Below are 26,723 nucleotides of genomic sequence, written 5' to 3' on the forward strand. Positions count from 1 at the left end.
ACAATTGGTTTGCATCTTGCCCTATTTTTGTAAATAAGTGCTTATTTGTCTGGCAGGTCAAGAAAAGAAAATAAGCTTTTTAATAATCTGTGAAGAGATGTCTTTGCTTTCTTTTATCAACATAATAAAAAGATTAACCAACGTATTATGAAGACCTGGAGTGTCAGTTAAACCAGGGCTCAGCTCTTCCACTTTTTTAATACAACTTATAAAACGCACAACTCTTTAGCTCTTTTTAAAAAATCAGCATGACATTTAGAATGAATATATATGCTCCCACAACTGGTGTATAATTTAACAAAAGTGGTATATAGAATGATTTAATCTTGTCTGATTTCAGACATTTTCTGGAAAATTACATCCTCTCTCATAATATGCAGTTCTACAAGAAAACCCAACTGGGCTTCTTTCTTACAGTTTATAAGCTATGTATAAACATGTTGATGGTATAACAAAAGCATGCATAAAAATCATTTTCTATACATCATACGATGATAGTCTCAGACTTTTTCACTAATGTACTTATAAAAAGTTTGGTAGAGAGTGACAGTATTTAGAGAGTTAAGTGTTAGTATTGCATGCAGAAATGCACTTTAGATGCAAAGTACAAAAATGTTGAAAGAATAAATCGTGATGATTGTAACTCTAATTATATTTATGAGTTTGGATATACATAGTTATTTTTTTAAGTGCTTAGTAAAACTAACAAAAAAAAACCACAAAGACTGGTAAACTGGTAAAGACTTTAAGGTTTACTTACTGTTACTTTTGATGCAAGTGAAATATTGTCCAATTATGGGAACACTTATGCCAAGAACAACAATTTATGCACACAGCATTAGGTACATTGCCCAGAGGCACTGATAGTGGGGACAGGGTCGGACTAGGGGGTGCAGGGCCCACCGGGGCTCCCACCCCAGGGGCCCTGCAGGTGCCCCCGCCGGCCACGTCCCCTAAACCCCCCCCTTGCAAGGGCCCTCACCCGGCATCCTCCCCGACCGTGCATAAATTTAACGCGTCAGGGGAGGAGCGGTCAGGCCTCCTCAAGCCCTAATTGTTCAATGAAAACATGAATAAATATATATCCCAGGGTCCAGTACGGGAAATTTGACAGGTACTGCTGGCAAATTGTATCAAGTTTCCATAATTTTCTGGTTGATGATCAGTGAAACCTCTAATACAAATAGCTAAAGGGAAATTAAAATGACAATTAAAGGGACACCCTAATAAATAATCCCAAATCCTTTTCTATCATGTTAGTTGAGCAACAGAAACTTTACTTACACTATATCAATTATTAAAATTTTGTTTCCTTCAAACTATTTAGTCAGCATGATCTGTTGTGTTCTTAAACTACACTGGGATACAGGCTTGCGGTCTTACTGAGTGATTTTCTGGGGTAGCTTTAAAGGACACATATTGGATAAATAGAAAAAAAACGAATTTTGTAGGCAATTGTGAATAATATATGGTGCAGGTTTCACTTTGGGCTAAAAATGAATCCTATCTGTAAAAATGACCCCTTTATTGGCGTTCCCTATAGATCCTATCAGCTGTCTGTCCCTGTTTCAAATGAAGGGTGGGCGTTTCTTACCGGTCCCAGCCAGAAGCACAGTAGGAGGGGGATAGCCAATCACAGCCTTGCACTCACCCAAGCAAAGAGAGGCTTCAGTTCCATATCAGGTCAGCCTAGCTGCTGATTGGTTTCTATCTTAAGGTCCCCATGCACGGGCCGATTCTAGCTGCCGATATCGGTCCCTTAGACCGATTTGGAAGCTAATCGGCCCGTGTATGGGGACTACCAACAGGCCTGCCCGACCGATATCTGGCCTGAAATCGACCAGATCTCTATTGGGCAGGTTAGAAAATCTAGTCGGATCGGGGACTGCATCGGCTCGTTGATGCGGTCCCCAAACCAACTGCCCCATTGCCCTGGGGCCAAACGATTGAATTAGCCTACACGCTCCTCGATACCGCCCACCTGTAGGTGGGGATATCGGGTGAAGGTCCGCTCGCAAATCTTAACGTGTATGGGCACCTTTACAGCACAGTGTACTGAGAGCCTCCAGCGGGAAGTGGAACAGATGGGCGGGACTAGTGGGGTTTTGGCAAAATCTCTCAAAAATCAGTCTGAAACACAACTTTTTTACGCACAATCCTTCTATATTTAGAAGAGTATAATTCACTGGTACATGTCTCCTTTAGGTTGATGGCAGACGAAGTGTAGGGCGAATATTTTCGGCAAGCGAAAATACCGCCTTACGCCTCCTACTTGTGCCTGCACCACAATGAATGGAATACGCTCGGGTGCAGGCACATGTAGCCGAAATCTGCATAAAAATGTGAGACACTGCATTTTCTTGTGTTTTTATGCATATCTCGGCTACATGTGCCTGCACCCCTGGCGGGGATGCTGGGGCAGGCCAAGCTGACTGAGTTGCCCACCTCGCCCCTGTACCTTCCCTCTCCTGGTGTGTGCGTGTCTATACACAGTGCCTTTGCGAGGGGGCACCCCCACCCACAGGGGCACTGACTACGGAACGCTTACTAGGGGGAAGGCAGGAGAGGTACCTGCCAAAAATATCCGCCCTACGCCTTGTCTGGCATTAGCCTAAAAGAGAATCCAAGCTGCCCAAACGTTAGTGACATTATCAGGTATTATACAGCTTTAATGAGTGGGTGACAGGTCCCCATTTAAAAGTGATTGCCGCTATTTTCCTCTAAGTGAGCCCTTTTTGTCCCTAAATTTTGAAAATGTGCAAAAAATTCCTGATGCCAGAATTAATAAAAAAAACCCTAAAAACTTAATCACTCACGACGGATTATCTGATTTTCTCAGCCGGTGTTTCCTACACAAGCTAAGAAAAGCGGATCTGTTCTTATTCACACAGCGTCGGCAGTGTAGAACTACATGTAGCAGTATTGGCACGATGTGGAGAACAGAACCCTCCACAAAGCCACAGCGGGGGAAAAAAGCCAGATAGCTAAAGATTAGTATGTATATATTATCAATTGTCCTAAATTAGCCATAGTTTTTTTTCCCCGACAAAAGTTGAAGTGGATAGTAGAGGAAATAACGTTTTGAAAAAACGCTTCCAGCCTGCCCCTCCCACCACTAACTCCCACGTGTTGCTTGTTTTCCCCCAGATCCCAGGGCAGCTACTTCCTACTCCGCAGCACACTGAGCGCGAAAACGTGTTTTCGTGACGTCACACTCTCGCGAGATGCTGTCGGGATTAGGTGTAAGGCGGGAGCCTAGGAGGAGGGATTGGATGGTGTTGCGTGAGGTTTAAGCGCGAATCTGCGACCGCGGCTTTTATTATGATCATCTAGATTTCCCGCTAAAAGCAGAACTGTTGGGAAATATGGAACAGGTACCTCATTTAACTCACCGAGCATAAGTATGGCGCAAATGAAAGCAGGCCATGGTTACCCTTCTGCTTTAGCATAACTATAGCTCTCAGAATAGTCAGCTGTTAGGGACGGCTAATGTGAATTGTAGTTAAGGATAGTTCAAATAATATTAATAGCGCCCTTAGATTTTTAAGGGCAGTGGTTCCCGGACTGTTTGCCATAGTATTGGCACCTGTGCGGTTTCCAGCTAAGAGTGCAGGAGACCCTTGGAATTGGCCCTCTGTTCGTTTAAATGGCTTGACCCATGAATGCTGCAGCACTACGTGATTACTATCGAGTTTTTGCTAGCCGCCGTGCTGGAAGTTGTGTGAACAGCAAAACACTGAAGTCTGGGTTATACTTAATTTATAGACACAAGATAATGCTACATCGATCATCATGTTGATAACATAGAGATATATACAGCACTGCCATGCAAGCTTTATGTCCTCCTAACAGCATCCTTTCCAAAATAGAAGATCCTTGTATATTTGTCTAGCTCTTTTTCTTATTGATTGGAAAACACTGTTTAGTAAGATTACGGATGCCCAGCTGGTGGTGCATTTAGCTGGTGATGAACATTTGCTTCTGTCATCCATCAACAACTATATAGTGCTAACATATCACACAACACCTTAAAGGGAAAGTTCACCTATAAAGGGACAATATATACTTTTTTTAATACCAGAAAAAAAATAAAAAAATTAAGAATGCATATTTTTTATCTATGTATATATTATTTTATCTCTTTATTATTAAAATGAACGCTTGCATTGTTTTAGTATCATGCTTACTATGTATGTATGTATAACTTTACTTATAAAGCTCCACAAAGGTACGCAGCGCTTTACAATCTTACAAAATACAAAATTACACACAGGGAGGGCAAGTGTTATAATAAATACAATAAATATATATATATATATATATATATATATATATGGCACAGGGAATAAGTGTGCTTAATAACTGCCATATGGTATGAGACACAGTAGGAAGAAGGTCCCTGCCCCATAGAGCTTACAGTCTAAGTGGTTGGGTAACATACAGGCACAAATTGGAAGATAAGAGTGCACCAGGTACTAGGCAAATAATGTTTTAGTGCTCCAAAAGGTAACATCTGGGCTTTTTCTTAAAGAGAGTTAGTGAGTGTTCCCTACAGAGGGATTCAGGGATAGAGTTCCAGAGGTAAGGAGCAGCGAGATAGAAAGGTTTAAGACGAGAGAGCGCAGTGGGTGTGGATGGTGTAAAAAGACGGAGGCTCTGAGAGGAGTGGAGGAGACAACCAGGAACGTGCAGGGAGACCAGTGAAGAAATGTAGTTAGAAGCAGAGGAGTGAAGGGCTTTGAATGTTAGCAGAAGGATTTTGTAAGCTATCCTTTGCATCCCATGCAATAGAGCTTAAAGGAACAGTAACACCAAGAAATGAAACTGTTTTAAAGTAATTGAAATATAACGTACTGTTGCCCTGCAATGGTAAAATTCGGGTGTTTGCTTCAGGAACACTACTATAATTTATATAAATACACTGCTGAGTAGCCATGGGGGCAGCCATTCAAGCTGGAAAAAAGGAGAAAAGGCACAGGTTACATAGCAAATAACAGATAAGACACCATTGTATTCTACTGAGTTTATCTGTTAGCTGCTATATAACCTGTGCCTTTTCTTCTTTTGAATGGCTGCCCCCATGGCTACACACCAGGGTTTATATAAACTCTAGTAATGTTTCTGAAGCAAATATACAATTTTTACCAGTGCAGGGCATCAATACATTATAGTTTAATTTGTTTAAAATATATACATTTTTTGGTGTTACTGTTCCTTTAAGTGAGGCTGAACAGTTTCCCTCTTTGGAGAGAGCAGGGGGATCCTGGCAGCAGAGTTTAAGATTGATTGCAGTGGAGAGAGGTGGGAGGCTGGTTAGTAGGAGATTGCAGTAATCTAAGTGGGAAAGGATAAGGGCATGTATTAGTGGTTTAGCTGTTACTTGTGAAAGAAAGGGGCGTATCTTGGCAATATTGTGGAGGAAAAAAACGGCAGGTTTTGGCAGTGTTATTAATATGGTTAGAGAAGGAGAGTGACTGGTCAAAGATAACCCCAAGGCAGCGTGCAGAATTGATGGGTTGATGGTCATGCCATCAATAGTAATGGGGAAAGGAGGAGAAGGGCTAGGTTTGGGTGGGAAGACCATGAACTCTGTTTTAGCTAGGTTAAGTTTGAGGTGGCATTGGTTCATCCAGGAGGAGATAGCCAGGAGGCAGTTAGCAATCTGAGTTTGAACATCAGAGGTTAGTGCAGGGGTGTCTAAATATATCTGGATGTCATCTGCATATGAGTGGTATTTAAGACCAAAAGAAGAAATAAGGCCTCCTAAAGAGAGTGTACAGTGAGAACAGAAAAGGACCAAGCACTGGGCCCTGAGGCACTCCCACACTAAGCTGAACCGGGATAGAGGATTTGTTAGCAAGAGCAACAGAGAAGGAGCAGTCAGAGAGATAGGAAGAGAACCAGGATGCAGCCTGATCCCGGATACCCAGAGAAAAGAGAATTTGCATAAGGACAAAATGGTCAACCATATCAAAAGCACGGTGCCTGCCTTGGCAGATCATTTGCCACTCTACATAAGGCCCTCTCAGTGGAGTGCGCAGGCCGAAAACCAGACTGCATAGGGTCCAACAGATTATGGGTGCAGAGGAATTTAGTGACATGACAAAAGACAAGACGGTCCAGGAGTTTAGAGGCTAGGGGCAGGAGAGAGACAGGACGGTAGTTAGAAAGGCAGAACAGGTCCAGTCTTTTTAAGAATGGGTATGACACATGCTTGTTTGAATAGAGGGGGGAAAGTACCAGAAGCCAGAGAGGAATTGAAAATGTGGGTAAGAGTTGGAGTAAGGGCAGGGGCACACTGTTTTAGTAGCGATGAGGGCATAGGATCCAGTGAGCAGGTAGTAGGTGGAGAGGATCGGAGGAGCTGAGAAACTTCAGACTCTGTTACGAGATTAAAGGAGATGAATGCGGAAAGAGAAGATTTGGGAAGGTTGAGATTACCGGTATCTGAAGGTTGGAAAAATTGTTTGCGGATAGAATCGACTTTGCTTTTAACCCTTTAAGTGCCACAGGACGTAGAATCTACGTCCTGTGTATAAAAGTACCTAAGTGCCACAGGACGTATATTCTACATCCTGCTGCACTTCCGGATTTGGGAGCGGAGGAGCGGCTTTTCAAGCTGCTCCTTCGCTCCCCACTCGTTCACCAGCCCCTAGGCAGCGAGCACAGGGGGGGAACAAGTGGCCCCTGGGGTGCGATCGCCCAGGGGCCCCATGGGAAATACCTGCAATCCATGTGGCTTTCCCCTGCAGTGCCTCTCCCTTCTCCAGCTTCCCCCTCTGGCCCCCCCTCTTCCTGCCCTGCCTACTCACAGATCGTTGTGTGCAGCTGCCTCTCCTGTGTCTCTGCTGTGTCATTCCAGATTCTTCTGCCAGGTAAGTGCCAAATACACACAAAAACACACAATCACACACTTATTACACTAATACACACTTATACTTGCACACACATACATTTTTTGGGGGGGTTGAGGGGTTTCACACATTCACAGCACTTAAAGCACTCACACTTACTTGCACACACACATGCACACAAAACACATTTCACCTAGTGTACACACACTCTTATGTATTTTTTTTTTTTTTATCGCATCGTTTTTATTCTTGCCTGAAAAAAATGTTTTATTGCCATTGCGGATAGTGTATTCGCTAACTGCACTGCGCAATACCTTTTGTGTATTATTTTGGTGTTTCTACTACATTTTCTGTGATTTTGGTGCATTTTTGGGTATTTTATTGCATTTTTAGCCATTTTATTGCATTTTCAGTTATGCATAGTTGTTGTTCGCTTGACTTTGTCTGTAAAACTTATTTGCCTAAGCCAAAATACTCAAACTGTTATTCTGACCGCAGATATTAGGCAAAAGAAAAAAAAGGATTTTAGTGATTTTTTTTTAATCAATTTTATTGCATTTCACATTGTTCTTTGTTACTTGTTTTTGCACATGCACATTTTGTCTGCTGTATTTCAATTTGGCATCCTCTGTACCCCACATAGTTTGGTAAATCTATGCATATAGGGCATCAAACTGTTCAGTAGACCCCTGGCGTTCATATTTAGAATGTTTTATGTTTTATATGGTACAAAATGTGAGGGTACATAATGGGGTAAAATGCAAGCTTGGTGACAAATTTCAGAAATGTCATAAAAACTGTTCTGTTTAGCATAGATTTGTAGTTTGGTAGTTTGCAGTAGAAAGGTGTATTTACCCATTTTTGTTTTGTCAGAATGTGTACTTTCGGAAAATGTATAGTTTTCTAGGGTCTCCGTACTCTTATGGCACATAATGTACATGCCGGTAGCTTATATTGCAGCGTATACACTTTGTATGCACTAACTCCCTTTTGGGGTCTCTAAATGCCAGATACATCGGTGATCCTATGCACAATGGGCATCAAACTGTTCAGTGGACCCCGGGCTTTCATATTTAGGGTGTGTTTTCTTGGTACCTAATGTTATGTGGGAGATAAGGTGCTTGAAAGTGGAAGATTTTATGTGATTTTCAGGTATTTCATCAAAACCGGCAATTTTGGAAAAGCATTGCGACTCTGTAGTTTGGAGTAGAAAGACATGGGTACCAATTTAGAATTCGCCCGAATGTGTACTTTCCAAAAATATATGGTTTTGGGGGAGTCAATGTATTTTTTTGTCTTTTTACCCCACAGGAAATACAGTAAACGTGTTGAATTTTCAGTAGCTAAAGAGATCTCCTGGGCAATTTCTATGCACTAGCTTCTATTTGGGGTTTCTAAATTCCAGATACATCGGTGATCCTATGCACAATGGGCATCAAACCGTTCAGTGGACCCTTGGCTTTCATACTTAGGAAAATGTTTTTTGACTTTGGAATCTAAAGTATGCCGTATTCTGCTGTAATGCTTTGAAAATTTAGTAATTTACTGCTGGGAGTTTTTGATCTTTAGAAGTCAGAAATCTCAATAAAACTATACATATCTGGTATTGGCACGTTCAAGAGACATGAGGCTTTCCAAATCAGTTGAGTTTTTGCCCATAAAATAAAATGTGTTTCTGTTATCCTTTTATCATGAAAAATAGCATTTTTTCTTTTTTTTTTTTTGTATTTCCAGCTCTAAATCTTGTTCCAGAAGTGGAAATACACAAAAACTCAGGCAGATTTGGAAAGCTCAGGTTCTTCTGAAAAAAACAATATATAGTTTGCCTACCTAAACTTAACCCTTCCTGAGGGGATCCGAAATGTCAAATTCTGCTGGCACTTAAAGGGTTAAAGAAGTCAGCAAAGTCCTGGGGCGTGTGTTCAGGTACGATTGATTCAATAGGTGAAGGATGAAGTAGCGAGTTAAATATGGAGAATAAGCGCTGTGGGTTTGATTTATTATTATTTACAAGTGTGTTATAGTATACTTGCTTGGTCTGGGATAGGGCAGTATTGAGACACACCATAAGAAATTTATAGTGGAGGAGCGCAGAAATAGTGTCTGAGGGATAAGCCAGGGGATTACGGGCACGACTGCGTTGCGGCTGCAGGGGGGCATGGGTGTTTATTGTAGATGATCAAATAGAGTTGTAGGTATTTACCAGTAACTCAGGATCAGAGGAAGCAGAGAAAGAGGAGAGGTTAGAACTAAGAGAGTTACAGAGCAGTTATATCAACCATTCAAGTGTTGCGAATCAGGGTTTTACACTGAGCGTTAGTAGGAGAAGGAGACGCATGCGAGATAGAAAAAGAGATAAGATGATGATCTGAAAGAGGGAAAGGCTCGCTGTTAAATGCAGATAGATCTAGATTTTTGGAAATGACCATCCTTATGGGTAGCTGTATTAGTCCACTGCTGGAGATCAAATGAGCAGGTTAGATGGAGAAATCGAGAGAGCCAGGACTGAGAGGAGTCATCTATATGGCAATTGAAATCGCCTATAATAATTGCAGGGGTGTCAGAGCATAGAAAAAAAGAGAGCCAGGATTCAAAGTCAGAGAGAAATGTAGTCAAGGATTTTGAAGAAGGAGGTCTGTAAACAACTTCCACCTGCACAGAAAGAGAGTGGAACAGCTGAACTGCATGCACCTCAAAAGAAGGAAACCTGAAAGTAGGAGGTATAGGGATTAGTTTAAAACGGCAATGAAGGGAGAGCAGAACCCCTACCCCTCCCCCATGGCGAGTAATGCGGGGAGTATGAGAGAAGGAAAGGCCGCCATAAGAGAGAGCTGACTCAATAGCATTATCATTCTGAGAGAACCAGGTCTCTGTTATGGCAAACACGTGAAAGGACTTGGAGCAAAACAGATCATGAATTAAAGTGGCTTTGTTAGTTACAGAGCGGGTATTGAGAAGAGCACAAGAGAAGGGGAGATAAGAAGAGGAGAGAGTGGGAATTTGGATAAGGTTAGACAGGTTAGTAGTTTGTGAGGGTTTTACCAGAAGAGAAGCATTGTGTGGGCAATAGGAGATAGATATACAACAGGGACCAGGATTTGGAGAGATATCGCCTGCGGCAAGTAGGAGCAGTAAGGAGGTGGGAGAATGATTTGAAATTGTTATGCTTTTGCGAGGTATTAGTTGGAGGTGCTAGATTTTTCAAAAATGTGTAAATATTATAAGAACAGCAGTGTGTTGAAAGGAGCAGAGAGGAATTTATTACTATGGAGTAGAGACGGTCCCGTTAGAGGGCTAAAGGAAGATGTTACCTTTGGAAGCACAAACATAGATAAGATAAGATAAAACTAACAAGAGCAATGACATTATGCAGGTATATCCAAGAAACTGGGTCCCGATTCAAATGGACAGAGGCAGGCCGGTCTTCTGCTGTTGCTCCCTAGTTACTATCTTCTATAACTGGCTGATTTTAAAGGGGAGGTATACCTCCTTGTTCTGAATAAGGTCAGTAGGGCTCATATGTGTCTGGAAGTGCAGTTGCAGTCTCCACAGAGACTGTGCATAAAACCACTTTCATTAAAAGTACCAACATCAAAATGTGCTCCTGGCACTCAGCCATTCCTATCTGCTGTTCCAATCAGGTGCTACTGAGCCTATTTATGCTGGCAGGGATGCTGGGACAGGCCAAGCCGACTGGGTTTCCTACGGCGCCCACCTCGCCCCTGCACCTTCCCCCTCCTGGTGTGTGTGTGCATCTATGCACAGTGCCTTTGCCTGGGAGGGTCATTTCCCCCACCCACGGGGGCACTGACTACGAACGCTTACTAGGGCTAAGCAGGAGACGTACCTGCCTGGCGCCCACCTTGCCCCTGCACCTTCCTGGCATGTGTGCATCCATGCACAGTGCCTTTGTGAGGGGGGGGGGGTAATTTCCTCCACCCACGGGGGCGCTGACTACGGAACGCTTATTAGGGGTAGGCAGGAGAGGTAAATGCCTGGTGCCCCCATAGTTGAACCCCAGGCAGGTGCCCCTTCTGCCTACCCTTAATTCCGGCCCTGTTGCAACCTTTTGCCCAGGCGGCAGCTCCAGTGTTTCCTCAGTACCCTGTGTCAATCACAGCAATTCAGGTGCACTGAAAGAATAGGGTGCACATGTCACTGTCGCTGAACACCTAAAATTATGCCAGACAGACTTTGAAAATATTCAGTGCCCCATCTATGATGAAGGCCACATGCAATTGCATTTGCGTTAAGCGCAAAAAGTAATACTTTTTTAATACGCAAATATTTATTTACAATAAATATTATAATACATGGTTAAGTCTATACATTTTCTACATAGTTTTTCTTCTAATTTGTGTTTTTTTTTTTACAGCAACGATTTAAAAATGTATACAGGCCCAGATATTTGTATGGTGATAGGTAAGTGTCTACTCTATTACTTCATTAATAATATTGTTGCATCTTTTTCAAGGGCTACAATTATAGTTATCAATAGGTACACTATATTTCAAAAGTGATGGCATAGAAATTTTTATTGAAATGGGCTGAGAATACAGTTACCTGTATTAATAAATTCCCTTCTGTTTTAACTGTTTATATAGTAAGTGTTCACATGGCCAAATAAAGCCTCCTGTAAGCTGATAGTGTGCATAGAGGCTACCTAATAACCAATCTAAGCCCTTATTTAGCACCTCCATGAACTTTTATGATGCTTGTGTTGCTGTCGAAGTCTTTTTACATTTCACTGTGGCTCACAAAGGTTGGAGGCCCCTGCTTTACATTAGATCAGCCAAGGCTTGGCATGGAACTTAATGGGGTTATGCATTGTGTAGCTGACCATTACAAAAATTCCAAAGCACTTTTGAACTCTGCAATATTCTAACTGAGGACATGCAGTTGAGACTTCCCATATATATTTTGCCATGTCAAAAATTCCTTGTCTGATATGGTGTTAGCCATACATTCCTAAAAACTGTCAGACTGTAACACAGTTCAGGAGGCTACAGGAAAATGGTAAAAAGGCTAATGACATGACTGATTTGTTTATTTTATATGTATTTTAAAAATATATTTGCTGTCAATAAATAGATTTTGTACCTGTTTCATATAAGTGGATGTATCAATGTGTATCCATGACTATCTTTAAAAAAAAAAAATATATGTATATATATATATATATTTGATAAAATGTAAGAAATTGCTTCTATGAAAAACAAACTAAAACTTTTATAGTTTTGACAAATTACCATTTAAAATGACAATTCCATTTTACATATCTGTTATAGGTTACAGGAACCACAAAAAACAAGACCCGGCCAAAACATCTTGTCTGCTATAAAGAATTGTTTTGAAGATGCCAACAGTAAGAAAATATTTTGCTTTTGTTGTGTATGTATGTGTGATTACATGACTACAAACAGAAAAGCCATGAAGGTAAGGGTTAAGAAAGCCAAAAGGAGCCAGTCTCCTTCGCAATGCAAGACATGCAGTAAAAGCCTTCTGAAAACAGACAGTATGCATATCTTGTGTTAATGGTTTTACTGTTTGGTTGCTCTCAAAGTCTTATTTATCATAAGCCATAGCTAGAAACCGAACTGGATTTATTGCTATGAATTATAAGGTTGTATCTGTGCTACTAAAAAGTGTTTCTAGACACGGCTACCCCACACATGCAGGTGGTTTCCTATCGGACTGCAGTGTATTGCCTCACCTCCTTCAGCCTTGGACTGCATGTCTCCTTTCTTCGGCAGTACTGAGTTGAGAGCTAACGGCAAGTCTGCACAGGACTTACTGTGTGCCATGGCACATCACAATGAAAATAGGTGTACTGTGAGTGTGTACAGAATGGAGAGGGATAATATGAGGAATGTAAAGGAAAGCAATGCAATGTGTTAAAGAAGAAAAAAGGGGAACAGTAGTTTTAAAATGTGTTCAAGCATGTTTCTTTGAGTCAAGAATAAACAAGAGGCTTGCAAAGAGCACAAGAATAGAGGAATTAAAAGAGAAATGTACCAAGGGATGACAAAAGTGTATTAAAACAAGTATAGAAGAGGAGGGCATTAGTATTGAAATTATAGTATTGAAATAATAAAAAAAATAGGGTTTAAAAGAAGGAGTAAGAAAATAAAAAAACAAAAGTAATAACAGGAGAAAGAGAGAGGAGAAATAAGGGAATGGGGAAGATAAGAGTCCTGGAAAATAAGTGAAACAGAGAAAGTGTCAAACGGACAAGGAAGAAAGACTGTGTAGTGTTGATTGCTGAAAATGGAAAAGAATAGGAGATACATAAAAAAGGAATGGGGATGAACAGTGAGTAGGAGAAATATGGAGAAAAATATAAAAATGCATGATGAACAGCAGATTTCATCCTGATTCTACAAAAAATTAACATGCTATTTACTTACTTGGTATTGCCCCTTTGACAGAAACAACATCATGTAGGTGCAATTATTGTAGGCAATTTCAATTGCCATATAGATGACCCCTCTCAATCCTGGCCCTCTCAATTTCTCCATCTAACCTTCTCCTTTGATCTCCAGCAATGGACTAATACAGCTACCCATACGGATGGTCATTCTCAGAATCTGGTCTTTTCCAAAAATCTAGATCTATCTGCATTTAACTGTTTACCAAGCTTCCCACTTTTCCATTCAGAATTAATACAGCTATGCCATGTTTGAGAGGTTTTTGCATGCTCAGCCTGTTTTAAATTTGCTGCACAGCATTTTAGTAACATTTACATGAGTCTTTGTCTTGGCCACCCCGGAACCCTGGATTTCTTTTTTTTTTTTTTCTTTTTTTTTTAGTTTCAGCCATTATTGTATGGATTTACTAGAATGTTTAGGATCAATGTTGCAAGGTCCTCCACCTCCAAACCAGGCTGTAGCTTTAGGGTGCCATCAGCACTCTGTTAATGGGTAAAGCTCAGGGCCACCAGAAATCACGGCGCCCCTCACAACAAAATTTTCGCCACCCTCCCAGCGACTTCCTCCAGCCCCCCCAGCAATTTCCTCTGGCCGCGTCTTCTAGTTCTGTGCCTGGCTCCCCGCTGATTTGCATCTTTTACATGGTTGTGCCCCATGCATACGGACGCACGGGGCGCAACCAATCAAATTTCCAGCTGACGGACAGGTTCCGTAGTTCTTTAAAGGCCCGAGCTAAAAAAGAAAACTGTATCACGGCCGGGCCCCCTTTAAAGCAAAGATATCGTCCGGGCCCGGCACAACAGACCCCCCTGATGGCGGCCCTGGTAAAGCTCACTTGGGGGAAAGAATAACAGCGCACGTGGCATTTGCATGTAGAACATCGGAAATAATGCTGAACAAACGTCGAAAATATTCAGCGCAGTTGCATTTGATTTGCGCCACAGTGCAATTGCTGTAATTTTGGGGCATCAGACGCAATTGCATCAGGCACAGCTCCCTTTTGAGACAGCAACAATAGAGGAATTCTAGAGAAAAACTCTGTATTATTGGAGAAAAACATGGTGATTGCACTCAAAAATGCAATTACTCACTGAATTTGTGGATGTAAGCCCTACAGTCTCACATTATCCTCAAGCACCCTCTGATACAGTAAAGAATTCCTAGTGGGTTCTGTGATGTTGGCCAAATCCTGTTGCAGCAAAGCAGCCCCAAACCATTTCTACTAACATGCTATACTTTTCGAATCAGATTCTTCTGGTTAAATTCTTGGTCTTGGCCAAACATGTTTTCTGTTATTGTGTCCAAATAACTCCTTATCTTTGCCTCATCTATGAAGAAAACATTACTCCAAATGCCTTTGCCTAGGTGTTAATTGGCAAACTTTAGTCTTAAGGTGGCCATACACATACCAGTAACGATCTTTCCTTCGACCATTGTTGCAGGAAAAATTGTTCCTTCTCTCCATTGACGTTCAGGGCTGAATCATCAGATATGGAGGTAGAAACAAAAGGGATTCTACCTCCACCTGAATATTCAGCCCTAAACGCAAATTTTGCTTGGGCGCCATCAAAATCTTTTGACCTACCTGATTGATGAGACCACTGATGTTGGAAGCTTTTGCAATATCAGTCGTCGCGTCGATCCACCATACACTCACTGAATACCATACAAAACTAGGTTTTGAATGATACTATCGGTGCATGTATGGCCAGCTTTATCCTGATGTTCTCTCTGGACAGCAAAAAAATTTTTTCCTGGCACACCTTCCATGTAAATCTAATTTCTCTTTTACAATTTCCTACTTGTAGGTCCCTTGATGAATTTCTGTTGTTCTGTAAAACTTCTTTTCAGCATTAATTATATCTAATATATTTTTTTTCCATAGGTCAGGTATATTTTAAAAAGCCAGGACAGATAATGGGCATGAACAGTCTTTTATCACTTGAAAGTGGAAATACCATGATAGATTCTGAAAGTGGAGAAGAGGAGAACACTGAGCAAATCCCTCTTGGGGATGAAGGGGTAGTTCTTCTTGGAAAAGAACATATTAAAGCAGCAACTAAACCAGGAGTAGTTCGGAACCTTGTAAAATCTTTGGACCAGACTTACATTCTTGAGCAATCTGCTGTACAAAATCCTGCTAGCCCAACGATAACTCTTCCTACCAAAAAGAGGTAGGGATATTTTAATCATAGGCTAGGGCTACAGTTAGTAATAATGCTGATGTCCCATGTAGAAATTACTCGCCCTTGATAGACCCTAGCCTAAGTAAGGACCCTGCAGATTACAGTTGTTGAAATTATAAACACAAGGAATGACTGAATACTGGTTACACAGTATTCTCAAGCATTAATTTTGAGAAATATCCCTTTTATTTTATGCCTTTGGTTATATTGATATCATTTTTGTTTCACTTTTGTTAAATTTAGGTTAAGTTTCAGAAACTTGACAGAACCAGATGCAAATAACATTAAAGGAATGAGAATGTTTGAAAAAGATCCTATGTGTACAACAGAAGAAAAGCAATCAGAAATACAGCATAATTTTATGGCTGCTGAGAAAAAAAACCATGCTTCTCCTCACAAGAAGAGGAAAACATTGACTGGATTTAATGAAAAACGGTATTAATGCAGGAAGAAGATGTTAAATGATTTTATTGATATGAACATTGCCTTTTAACAGCTGTCTTTTCTTTCCTGGATTTTATGTTGTTCTGGAGTTTGTCCTTTTGGCGATGTCCTCCGGTGAACTAAAAATCAGGGTTCTACTCTACATGGCTTATTGTAGTATTAAGTACGCAATACCTGGGGAAACGGGTGTATTTAAGAGGATATAAAACTAACTCTCGTGAACCTTGTGCTACATTTAGGTATTCAGAACTTACAGATACAATACTTTTTTTACCTATAAAAAAAAATCTCGGTTAACTGTATCAGTCTTCTGGTGTTACCGGACATTGAGACTGCTATTTTATTTAAACTTCAGGTGGGCTTTAGGTTTTCACAACTAGAAAGAAGTTAGTTCTATGATGATCATATGAAATAAACAATAGAGAATTGTTGTTAATACTGTACTGATTGTTTCTTAAGAAACCCGTGGGATGGCATACGCCAGGCAACTTCGGCGATTTCCGCAAATCGCGCCGCCATTCCACCGGCGATTTACATTTTCGCCGGTGGGATGTCATATCGGGGAGATTAGTCACCCGCAACAAGGGAGATTTGTCGCGGGCGACTAAACTCCCTCGTGTGCCAGAGCCCTAAGACCACTGAAGACAGCATTCCATGACTATTCTAGCAAGTGATCATTGTTACTGAGTGATCATTACAGTAATGGTAAGCCTTGGTTTTGAGATAAGATCAAATGCCTGTGAGTCTTGTACAGTGCCAGAAAATCTTTTTTTCTCCTTCTGCACACCCCCTTCAACTGATGTTCAGTGTGGAAAGAATTCTTCTGACCCCTACTTCCTAATGCTGTAAAATGCAGGGCTAAAGGGAAAAACAATAAACACTATTACTAATGTTACATAGTTAATCATATCATTCTGAGCTCTAATTACTAAAATATATAATGTCTTTGAGTTAGGCTTCATGTATTTAATAACTGTTTTGCTTTTATAATTTATTTACTTTAATCATTTTTTTTTTTTTTAAGCAGGCCATCAAATGTTGTTTCTTATACACAGAATCCATTGTCTCTGCAACAGGATGAAATTGAGAATGATGAGGACGAATTTTTGATAGCTGAAGTAGACAGCATTGTAGTGGATTCCTGGATTTCAAACCCCAAAAAATCAAAATCTGATTTACCAGGTTCAATGTCAGCTCGTTCAAGGAAATCACAGCTGGTGCTTGAAGAAGCCAAATCTATTCAAAGAAACATATGTGACAGAGACCATGTTTTAAGCAAAGAACTTTCCTCAGAAAATGTTTCTTATGGACATAATGCAAATATGTCACCAAATAAGAGAGGTAGTGCCATTAAAAGAAATCTTAGCCAGCGATTCAGTGAAAATGATTTTGATTGTTCTGATGAAGTGCAACATTTACAGCAAACCTTGTCAAACAGTCAAGTTGTCTCACAGCTAGCAAGTCAAGGAATATTCATGAATACAGCCACCCGTGTAGATGTTCAGTCACCTAATGAAAAAATAACACGTCTCAGAAAAAATGCAGATCTACCTGGGGCCAAAGAAGAAGTGAAGTTACCAAAAACCAAAGTAATGTCTACATCTAAATCAGGGCATATCAAGGAGATAGACATAGGAGGTATTATTTATTATTTAACATTATTTGAGCCTTGGAAATGTATCTATGTAACACTTTTAAACTGAATGACATACAAAGTTATTGAAGTGTTTCATGGCAAGTGCAGAGTTCAGCAGACCAAATACTTTTGTACAAGGCAAGGAATAATATACAATCTTACAATATAAAGTTGCTGTTTTCAAGAACATAACATTCACTGTTAAATCCTACTCTCCCAATGTGTTTGCATGCTTGTTTATACTAATGTCACACATGTTGTTCTGATGGAGAAAATGCCAGTACAGCCCATATCCACCCCCATGTTTGCAGATTTGAGAACAATGACATCAGCCTATCATTATGCACAATTGACAGACTGGAAAAAGCACACAAGCATTTGCAGGCTGATATCTGCCTCATGTACATATAGATAGATGCCACTGACTATAACTGTTTCCAGACACTATCACTAAATAAACGCCAGGTGTGACATTACCCTTAAGCTGGCCATACGCGCACCGATAATATCGTACGAAACCTCGTTTTGTACGATATTCGGTGCGTGTATGGCATGTTGGCGAGTCGACCGATATCGCAGGAAGCTGCTGAAATCAGTCGGCCTGGTTAGAAAATTTTGATCGGGCGCCATAGAAGGCGTCTGACCAAAATCTGCCGTCAGGGCTGAATCGGCAGAAGGAGGTAGAAATCCTATTGTTTCTACCTCCTTATCTGCTGTTTCAGCCCTGAACGGGGTGTGGCGGATCTGACGATGTTTCGTGCGACCGATAGTCGCACGAAACATCGTCAGATCGCCACGTGTGTGGCCATCTTTAGAATTCCTTCTTCTTAGTGTTGTTCCATTAACCTAAATGCAGTACTCCCATGCTATAGCCTATTGGAATTTGCATAAATAAATAAAACTTAATGTGGTATAATTTCCTTCACCAGGTTAACATTTAAAACCTAGTAGTGGTAAATCCAAATTTTGCCTTCAAAATAACACTTTTAAAAATTACCTACTTGTTAATTTCATTATTGTAATGTGAAGAAATATTAGAAGTCCCAAAATGCACTATGACATCTTCTCTCTTTATAGGCAAGGTTAGAATAATGGCAAATTTCTGTAATTTGGATCTTCATACCTTGTCTACTAAGAAATCAATAAAACATTAAACCCAATAGGATTATTTTACATCCAGTAAGGATTAATGATATCAAATACAAAGCACTGTTTTATTTTTACAGGAAAAAAGGAAATCCGTTTTAAAAATCTGAATTTTTTGATTGAAATGGGGTCTATGGGAGACAGGCTTTCCGTAATTTGGTACTTTCTGGATATAGGGTTTCCGGATAAAGGATCCCATACCTGTATTATTATACAGGAGTGTTGCAAAGGGATTTAGTCTTTACAACATTTTGATCATATCAGATTTACAGAAGCAGTATAAGTGAAAAGCACAGTTAAGATATTTGTATCATCATTTGCTGTTTTAGGCTCATTCCAGAAACAAAAGAAACAATCTGATCTACAAAGTGTGGAGTTGACACATTCTTTAAAAGATGCTGCTGACTTTGAGAGGAGTGATGTGGAAGAAGGAAAAAAACATGCAAATGTTACTAACTTTGATTACCACAAGGAAGATAAAGCGGAAACATGTCTACCTAAGAAAGCCCTTTGTAAATCAAATCACGCTGTTGTTTCTGTTGGTAAGAGGAGGTAAATGTATTTTTATACTCAGTTTTTTATTTTAATTGGTGATGTACTTTTAGCTCACATCAGAAACGTGGTTGTTCATGCCACATTTAGCTATAAAAGAAGATTATGTTGTCCAATAAGAGATTTAAAATTATTTTGCTTGGAAAAGTAAAAAAGCATGATTTGGCTGCTGGAATGTGCTTCTTTGGAAATTCAGAAATATAAAATGCAGATGTACAAAATTAATGCTGTTTAGATGTCATGATGCAGGCTTTTTCCCCTTATTCTCCATAAACTCATCTGTTCTGTTGTGAGGTCATCACCTACTCCAACCCTTCCATTGCAAAGTGCTTGTAAAGTTTTATAATCTGAGAATTAAAAAGTACCAAGGATAGATCCCTACTAACGAACTGGTCCAATTAGAAAATGTTCCATTTAGCAGCACTCTTTGTAATATATGCTTTAGATAGTTCTTTGTCCCAGTACAAATAATATTTTCCAGGCCAGCATTCCTTAGTTTAACCTGTTAAAAGGAGCCAAAGATCCCTTCACACTGCATGTCTGTTGAAAAGGAAACATTAAACTGCTGTTGTGTAAATATATGGAAAATAACAGTTCAGATTCTCTACTTTCCTTCTTTTCTCATCAACCAGGTGACCTCCCTCTGATACTAAGGGTCACACCATTCTTGCTTCATTTTTTATTATTTTGGGTAAATTGTTGGTAATTGTTTCTTAAGACTATAAAACAGTACTACAATGAATCATAGGAAGAGACTACATCAACAGGCCAGTGTTGTCCTGAATCAATGGGATATTAAGACCTGCCCAATACATATCTGGATGATAGGAGGCCACATAGCGGTCAGTCTGTGCGTTTGCCTCCATATGTGGGCTAGTAAGCTGCCAATCTGGAGAAGCTAAATTACTAGATGAAAATGGCCTGTGTGTGGCAAGATTAAAATAAATATCTGCTAAATTATACCAGTGCTCTAACTAATTGGACTTTTGCTCTCGTTTTCTAACTTGCAGTAGACGGATCAAAACTTAATGCTGATTTTTGTTGGTTGAATTGGTTTGATTCTGCTGGAATAACTCAAATTATAAAGTTTAAGAGACAAAACATCTTTTTATTAAATTTTTTTTCTTTTTGTCATGTTTGTCCATTTGTGTAATGATAAATGCAATTTAATTCCCATAGCATTGCAAAGAAAACTGTGCAGTCTTCTGCCTTTGAACAGACTGTTGACAAGCCAGAAATGCTGGAGAAAACATGGGAAACTGAGGGTGTTGTGCCACTAGTAAACTCCCAGAAATCAGAAAAGCGAAATCACCTTTTTGAAATAAGAAATCCGAGAAGTCCTGTTTGTTCCATGTTTTTGCAAGCAGCAACACAAGGCCATGCTTCAAGGTATGATTGCAGTTATTATTTATGCTTTGATTGTACATATTAGAATAGTGTATCTCTTATTACACAGACCCCACCCCCAACAATACGGTGGAGCCAGTGAAGTTATAGAATTTTGCCTCAACTTATCTCACATACAGTACTCCTTTTTTTCCACAGTCTATGTACTCCTTCTTTACTACATCTCTATGCTTTTCTACTTTCTTTCCAACAGCATATATTTATAAAGCACTGATGTATTCTGCAGTGTTGCACAATAAAGGTGTATATACGTTGAACATACAGATTTACATAAAAAGCAGAAAATAACTGATACAGGAGGAAAAGAAACCTTTTCCAAAAGATCTTGTAGTCTAATACAATGTCTTTATGCTCCCCACCTTAACCTGACATCTCTATATACCCTCCTCTTCTCCATTCAACTTCATGAAGGCTATATTTTCTGCCTCCAGATCCATCTTACGACTGTTCTTTACTTCAACTTCAGTTAGCAAGCAATTGAAGTGTAATCTCGTTCCCTGATCACAAGAATGAGCATATTACAGTTTCCTATTTTTCCAAATAATAACAAACAAAAGCAGCCTTACTTAAGTGAAAAAGAGAGTGTAATAATGTCTTCTTCCTCTAGAGGCCCTGCTTAAGCCTTTATCCAATGTAAACTGTTTTGTTCAGCCTGTTAAAGTGATACTGACAGCAAAAAAGTACTTTTCAAAATATGATTCTACATCCAAACATACCTATAGGTCATGCTGACCATTTTTTCCTGAAAGTTGTTTTTCTAAGTAAATCCTATTAAAGATAGCTGGCCCCGACTGTCTGGCAAGCCAACTTTAGCTTCTGAAGTTGTCTGTCAGAAGTGGAGTTGCTGACGTAAAAAAACTGGGAGGATCCTAACATTACTTTAAGCAGCGTAACTAAACATGACCATGTGATCTCCCTTCCCAATGCTTGTGAGCCTGTAGCATTTACCTGTGGATGTGTTTCCTCGCTGTTTGTGAGTTTGTTTTGCAGCTTTTTATGTTTCTCTTTCCCCTTTCACTCACATTCTTGCAGTCCGTAGCCTGCTTCAAAATGCTCTCCCCCTCCACATTACACGCACAGAAAATTAGCAGACGCCGTCAATCTTTCAGAGTTGAGGTCCGATTCCAACCACAATACAAACTTGGAGAATGGTTACTTCAGCTTTACTGGAATTTTTTTCAATAACCGTTTAGAAGCTCATAACATAAACACAATGGCAGGTGTAAAAAAAAAAAAAAAAAAAAAAAAAGGGGGGGTTTAATAGGTGTCAGTATCACTTTAATGTTCACCTCATAAACAAGCTTGCCAATGCTTTGCCTGCAGCTTTGCAGCTGTGCTCACAGTGTGTTTCGCTGTGTGCTTGTTTATGCTGTACGCTGCTTCTAGGCTGCCCTGCAGTAATACAATATGCAGATTACATGCCCAACAACAATCCAATATATAGTCAGCAAAAAATATTTTAGAAGAATGGTTGAACAAGAGGGCATTATATGGGAGTTGGGATCTTAATGTGAAGCTCTAATCCCTATGGGGAATTTATTACAGGTGACATCAGTTTTTTGCCTCTATTTCTTTGCTTGGCTTTTCTGACACATTTTCTATATACAGCATTGTTTTATTTTACAGTAGTAATTTTCACTAATATTTTAAATATTTAAGGTATTCAATTGTTCCAGAAGCACCAGGTTTTGATACTCCTCATCAAGGTGAAGAGGATGAAAATGATTTTGTTTTCGACGATGCTGCTTTATTAGATTGTGATCCACTGATTTCTATTCCCAGAAAGGGAAAACCTGTGCCTTTAAAGAAAACTCTTTTGCCTGAAAGTGATACAGATGCTCTGCAACATGTAATGGAGCAAGATAAAAATGTCAGCGCCATTGAACAAAATAAACAGGTCACTCCTAAAAAAAAGTCTACTAAGGAGAATCCTACATTATCTAGAAGACTTACTTTGAATGCAGAGAAGCTGTTAGGTGAAGTGGATAATGGTGTTATTACACATAGGTACAAAGGTAGAAATGTGAAATCTGCTTCTGTACATGGTCTTGATGAGTTAGAAGAGAATGTTGATAATTGTGCCCTGTCAGATGAGCATGATTTACAAAAAACATCTTCAAAAAAGCAAGCTCTGTCCAAAACAAATAAAGGCAAACCTGTTAAAAAAGCTCAAAAGAAAAAACAAACTCAAAAGACAAAAAGTAAGCCCTCACTATTAAACCGGAATAAAAATGATGGCCAAGGAGCAGTAAATTCTGATACTGGATCTTCAGAGGAGGTCTGCACATCTGCTGAAATTCAGAAACCCTCCACATCTGCGCAGATTTCAATAAATTCTAAAGTTGCATCTCCTACAAAAAGGGATATTTTTTCTTCTGAAGAAAATGAAAATCCAAATGTGACTAATACAAGAAGAGCTTCATCTTCTTATAAAAGAGGTAAGTGTATTTTACATAACTAAAGTTGCGACAATTGTAACAGATTTTCCACAGACATGGTATGGGACCTGTTATTCAGAATGCTCAGGATCTGGGTTTATCTGGATAAAGGGTGTTTGGTAATTTGGATAACCATAGTCTCTCTACTAAACATAAAAAAAAAAAAATAGGGTTGTGGAACATTCTCCCCTAGGCTGTTGTGTCATCAGAAACATTAAATAGTTTGAAGAAACAGTTGGATGTTCCAGGGACTGATCTGATTGCCTTTTAGTGTATCAAGAAGAATTTTTTTCTCCTTTCATAGGCAAATTGGAAAGACCTTTTCATTCCTCTACATCAGCTAGTAGTTAGGCAAGTTTCTAAAAGGTTGAACTTGATGGACGTGTTTTTTTTTTCTTTTTTTTCCAACTTTTATGCTATATGATATCACCTTCTCTCACATTTAGATTAAACCATTTTTATTACTTTGTTTTAGTAAAAACAAAGGACATTAAAAACCTTCAGTTTCCTGAGATTGTTTCACCACAAGACCTGAAACAGACATCTGTTCCCAATCAAAGACTGCAAGCAGTAAATGCAGCAGAAAAAGTCATTAATACCCCATGTGACCAAATGGAATCTGGTCGCAGACAAAGGATCTCCCGACCACCCTCACAGTGGTGGATTGTTTCTCCCTCACAAAAGGTTGCAGAGCTGCCTCCAAAAACTCTTGAAAATAAAAGTAAGTTTTTGAACTTTTCAAAAACAGTTTTGCCACTTTGTATTATGTTAATAGATATGTGGAAAAGTGAGGAAAGTGGTCTCCATTTTACTCTTCCTTTAGGTATATTACAGGGGGGGTTTATTAGCATATTATCTGAGTTTAGCAGTCTATTGTCAGTGAACAAGAACACTTGTAATGCTTCATTATTGCAGTGCTTTTCACTATACTGTGCAAGCAGTTCAAGAACGAAGAGGGTTGGTTGCTTACAGGTACCCCAGGCCAGTGCAGTTTTCTACTAACAGGAGACGTGATTACAATCACTGGGGGGTGCCTCACATTTTTGCAACTTTATGTTAACTTTTAGTATGTTATGAATATGTCCTATTCATAGCAACTTTGCAACTGGTCTTTATTATTTATAGTTTTTGAGTTATTTGTCTTTCTTTTATACCTCTTTTCAGCCTTCAAATGAGGGTCACTGACCACAGCAGCTAAAAACTATTGCTCTGTGGGGCTACCATTTAATTGCTATTGTTACTTTTTATTACTTATCTTTGTATTCAGTTCTCCTCCTATTCATCTTCCAGTCTCTTACTTAAACCACTATCTGGTTTCTAAGGAAAATAAAACCCTAGCTACCAGTTACTGAAATGCCGAGTCGGAGAATTGCTGAGACAAAATGTAATGCAAAGTGTCTCAGAATATCATTGTTTACATCATACTGAAAGCTAATTTAAGGGTGAACTACCTATTTATGCCAGTATATAGTCATGTGACCTGTTATCCAGAATGCTCGGGACCTGGGGTTTTCCGGATAAGGGATCTTTCCATAATTTGGATCTCTATACTTAAGTCTGCTAAAAATAATTTAAATATTGAATAAACCCAATAGGCTTGTTTTACCTCCAGTAAGATTAATTATACCTTAGTTGGGATAAAGTACAAGGTACTGTTTTATTATTACAGAGAAAAAGGAAATCATTTTTAAAAGTTAGAATTATTTGCTTATAATGGAGTCTATGGGAGATGCCCTTTCCGTAATTTGGAACCTTCTGGATAAGGGGTTTCCGCATAAGGAATCCCATACCTGTAATCCTGTTCCTTGGTTTTGTTACCATTAACAGAAAATTAACATATTTTTTTTGTTCAGAAAATAAATTAAAGAACAAGAAGGGTACAAAGAAAGGAAAAATCCCAGATGCCAATGAAGGGAAAGGATTTACTGTAACAACCCCAAGCAAAGTGCAGACTCCATTAAAGAAAGGTAATAAAAGGCAACTGAAAGGCATTCTGCCTGCTGATGATGACTGTGCTGTGATACCAGTGACAAAATCTGCTATCATCCCAAATGTTTGTGACAATACGGAAGTCCAAGATTCGGAGATGTATGAGGATCTTCAAAAAATGCCTAAATCTATAGTTAAGAAAAACAATCGGAGGTCAAAAAAACTGATTTCATCTGAAGAAGAATGTGCTGATTTCAGTGAAGATGATGAACATTTAGATAATGTTTGCCAGGTTCCCCAAGCCCAAGAATCTCAAGTGTTAACACTCTACAAATTGATGGCAGACAGTCAGAAGCACAATTTTAGAGGTTCAGTTGCGACTTATCTAGATTCATGTGATGAAAGTCCTGACTTTGTTGATCAAGCATCTGAAAGATCTTCTGAAAGTGATAGCGATTGTATAACTAATGGCATAAAAGCGGGCAAAACTCTTATGTCTACAAGTAAAGATGCCCAGTTAGAAGAGATTAAACTTACTCCTCGCTTACAAAGCACTAACAGTGAAGGAATTGACAAACCTAACCCCAGGTCTCATCAAAAATACAGGGAAGACCTGTATACATCTACAGTGTAAGTAATACTATTTATACATTTGTTTATATGATTATATTGTTAAATTATTTTAAAATGCTGGTAGCCTAGTGCATCTACCAAATTTGCCTACATGATTTGGAAAAGTCAGGCAGAGCTGGTTGATATAACTGTGTCTGGCATGAACAGCCCTTCCTCCCAACTGCTACCCTCCCTTTTTTTTTTTTCTACGTAATTATTATATTTTAATTTGATTTTATGATACAAGGTGTTCATCTGCTTTATATTTTTTAGGGGAAGTGGCCCTGCTCTCCCACGCACTGTCTGTTTAACTTCTGCTAATGAAAGACCAATTACATATGAGCCATATACATCTTCATCAGGTATTTAGTTTTTTGCTGTTTGTAACTATAATTTGACTTTGGAAAACACATAAAATCTAAATGACAATGGAGCTGATAGTGCTCAAGATAAAATCGGCTTTGCACATATACTTTTAGTATGCTATAGAATGTTGTATTCTTGGCAGCTTGGCAGCTTCTTTTTATTTTTTTTGTAGTTTTCTAAAATTATTTTCCTTTTTCTTTCTTTTTTGTTTCCAGCTTTCAAATGGGGTTCACTGACCTCAACTGCCAAAAAACTGTTGCTTTGTGAGGCTACAATTTTGTTACATTCTGCGTATTTTTTCTATTTAGGCCAGTGATTCTCAACCTTCCTAATGCCGCGACCCTTAAATACAGTTCCGCATGTTGTGGTGACCCCCAACCATAAAATTATTTCTAAGACCATTGGAAATATGTGTTTCCTATTCATATTCCAGTCTCCTATTAAAACCACTCTGGTTACTAGGTAAAAATTGGATCCTAGCAACAAAATAGCTGCTGAAATTCCTAACTGGAGAGCTGTAAAAAAAGCTAAATAATTAAAAAAACTAAAAATGACTACAAATTTGTTTTAGAATATCATGGTCTGCATCACACTAAATATTTATCTAATGGTAAACTGTCACTTTAAGGCATGAAGCCTGAAATAAATAATAGAAAAAAGTAGGGCTACAATTCAAACATGTACTTATTGCTCTACAAATTGTAAAATGCAGAGTCCAGCCACCT

General features: G+C 39.2%; 1 protein-coding gene across 3 annotated transcripts in view; it reads left to right on the plus strand.

Annotated features, from left to right (window-relative positions):
- Positions 1–3,164: 3,164 nt before the first annotated feature.
- Positions 3,165–26,723, plus strand: part of cenpc (centromere protein C) — a 57,570-nt gene continuing 34,011 nt past the window's right edge. Inside the window, exons 1-12 of one of the 3 annotated variants that reach the window (XM_012955392.3) lie at positions 3,165–3,374; positions 11,230–11,276; positions 12,143–12,219; positions 15,168–15,456; positions 15,712–15,903; positions 16,937–17,550; positions 19,024–19,246; positions 20,426–20,635; positions 22,313–23,091; positions 23,567–23,812; positions 24,945–25,650; positions 25,906–25,994. In XM_012955392.3, the coding sequence (XP_012810846.2) occupies positions 3,366–3,374; positions 11,230–11,276; positions 12,143–12,219; positions 15,168–15,456; positions 15,712–15,903; positions 16,937–17,550; positions 19,024–19,246; positions 20,426–20,635; positions 22,313–23,091; positions 23,567–23,812; positions 24,945–25,650; positions 25,906–25,994 (3,481 nt within the window). In that variant the 5' untranslated portion in view covers positions 3,165–3,365. The remainder of the gene's footprint in view (positions 3,375–11,229; positions 11,277–12,142; positions 12,220–15,167; positions 15,457–15,711; positions 15,904–16,936; positions 17,551–19,023; positions 19,247–20,425; positions 20,636–22,312; positions 23,092–23,566; positions 23,813–24,944; positions 25,651–25,905; positions 25,995–26,723) is intronic. The other 2 variants (XM_012955387.3, XM_002936462.5) reach the window with 2 other exon arrangements.

Source organism: Xenopus tropicalis, chromosome 1, assembly GCF_000004195.4.
Source record: "Xenopus tropicalis strain Nigerian chromosome 1, UCB_Xtro_10.0, whole genome shotgun sequence".
Taxonomy (NCBI): domain Eukaryota; kingdom Metazoa; phylum Chordata; class Amphibia; order Anura; family Pipidae; genus Xenopus; species Xenopus tropicalis.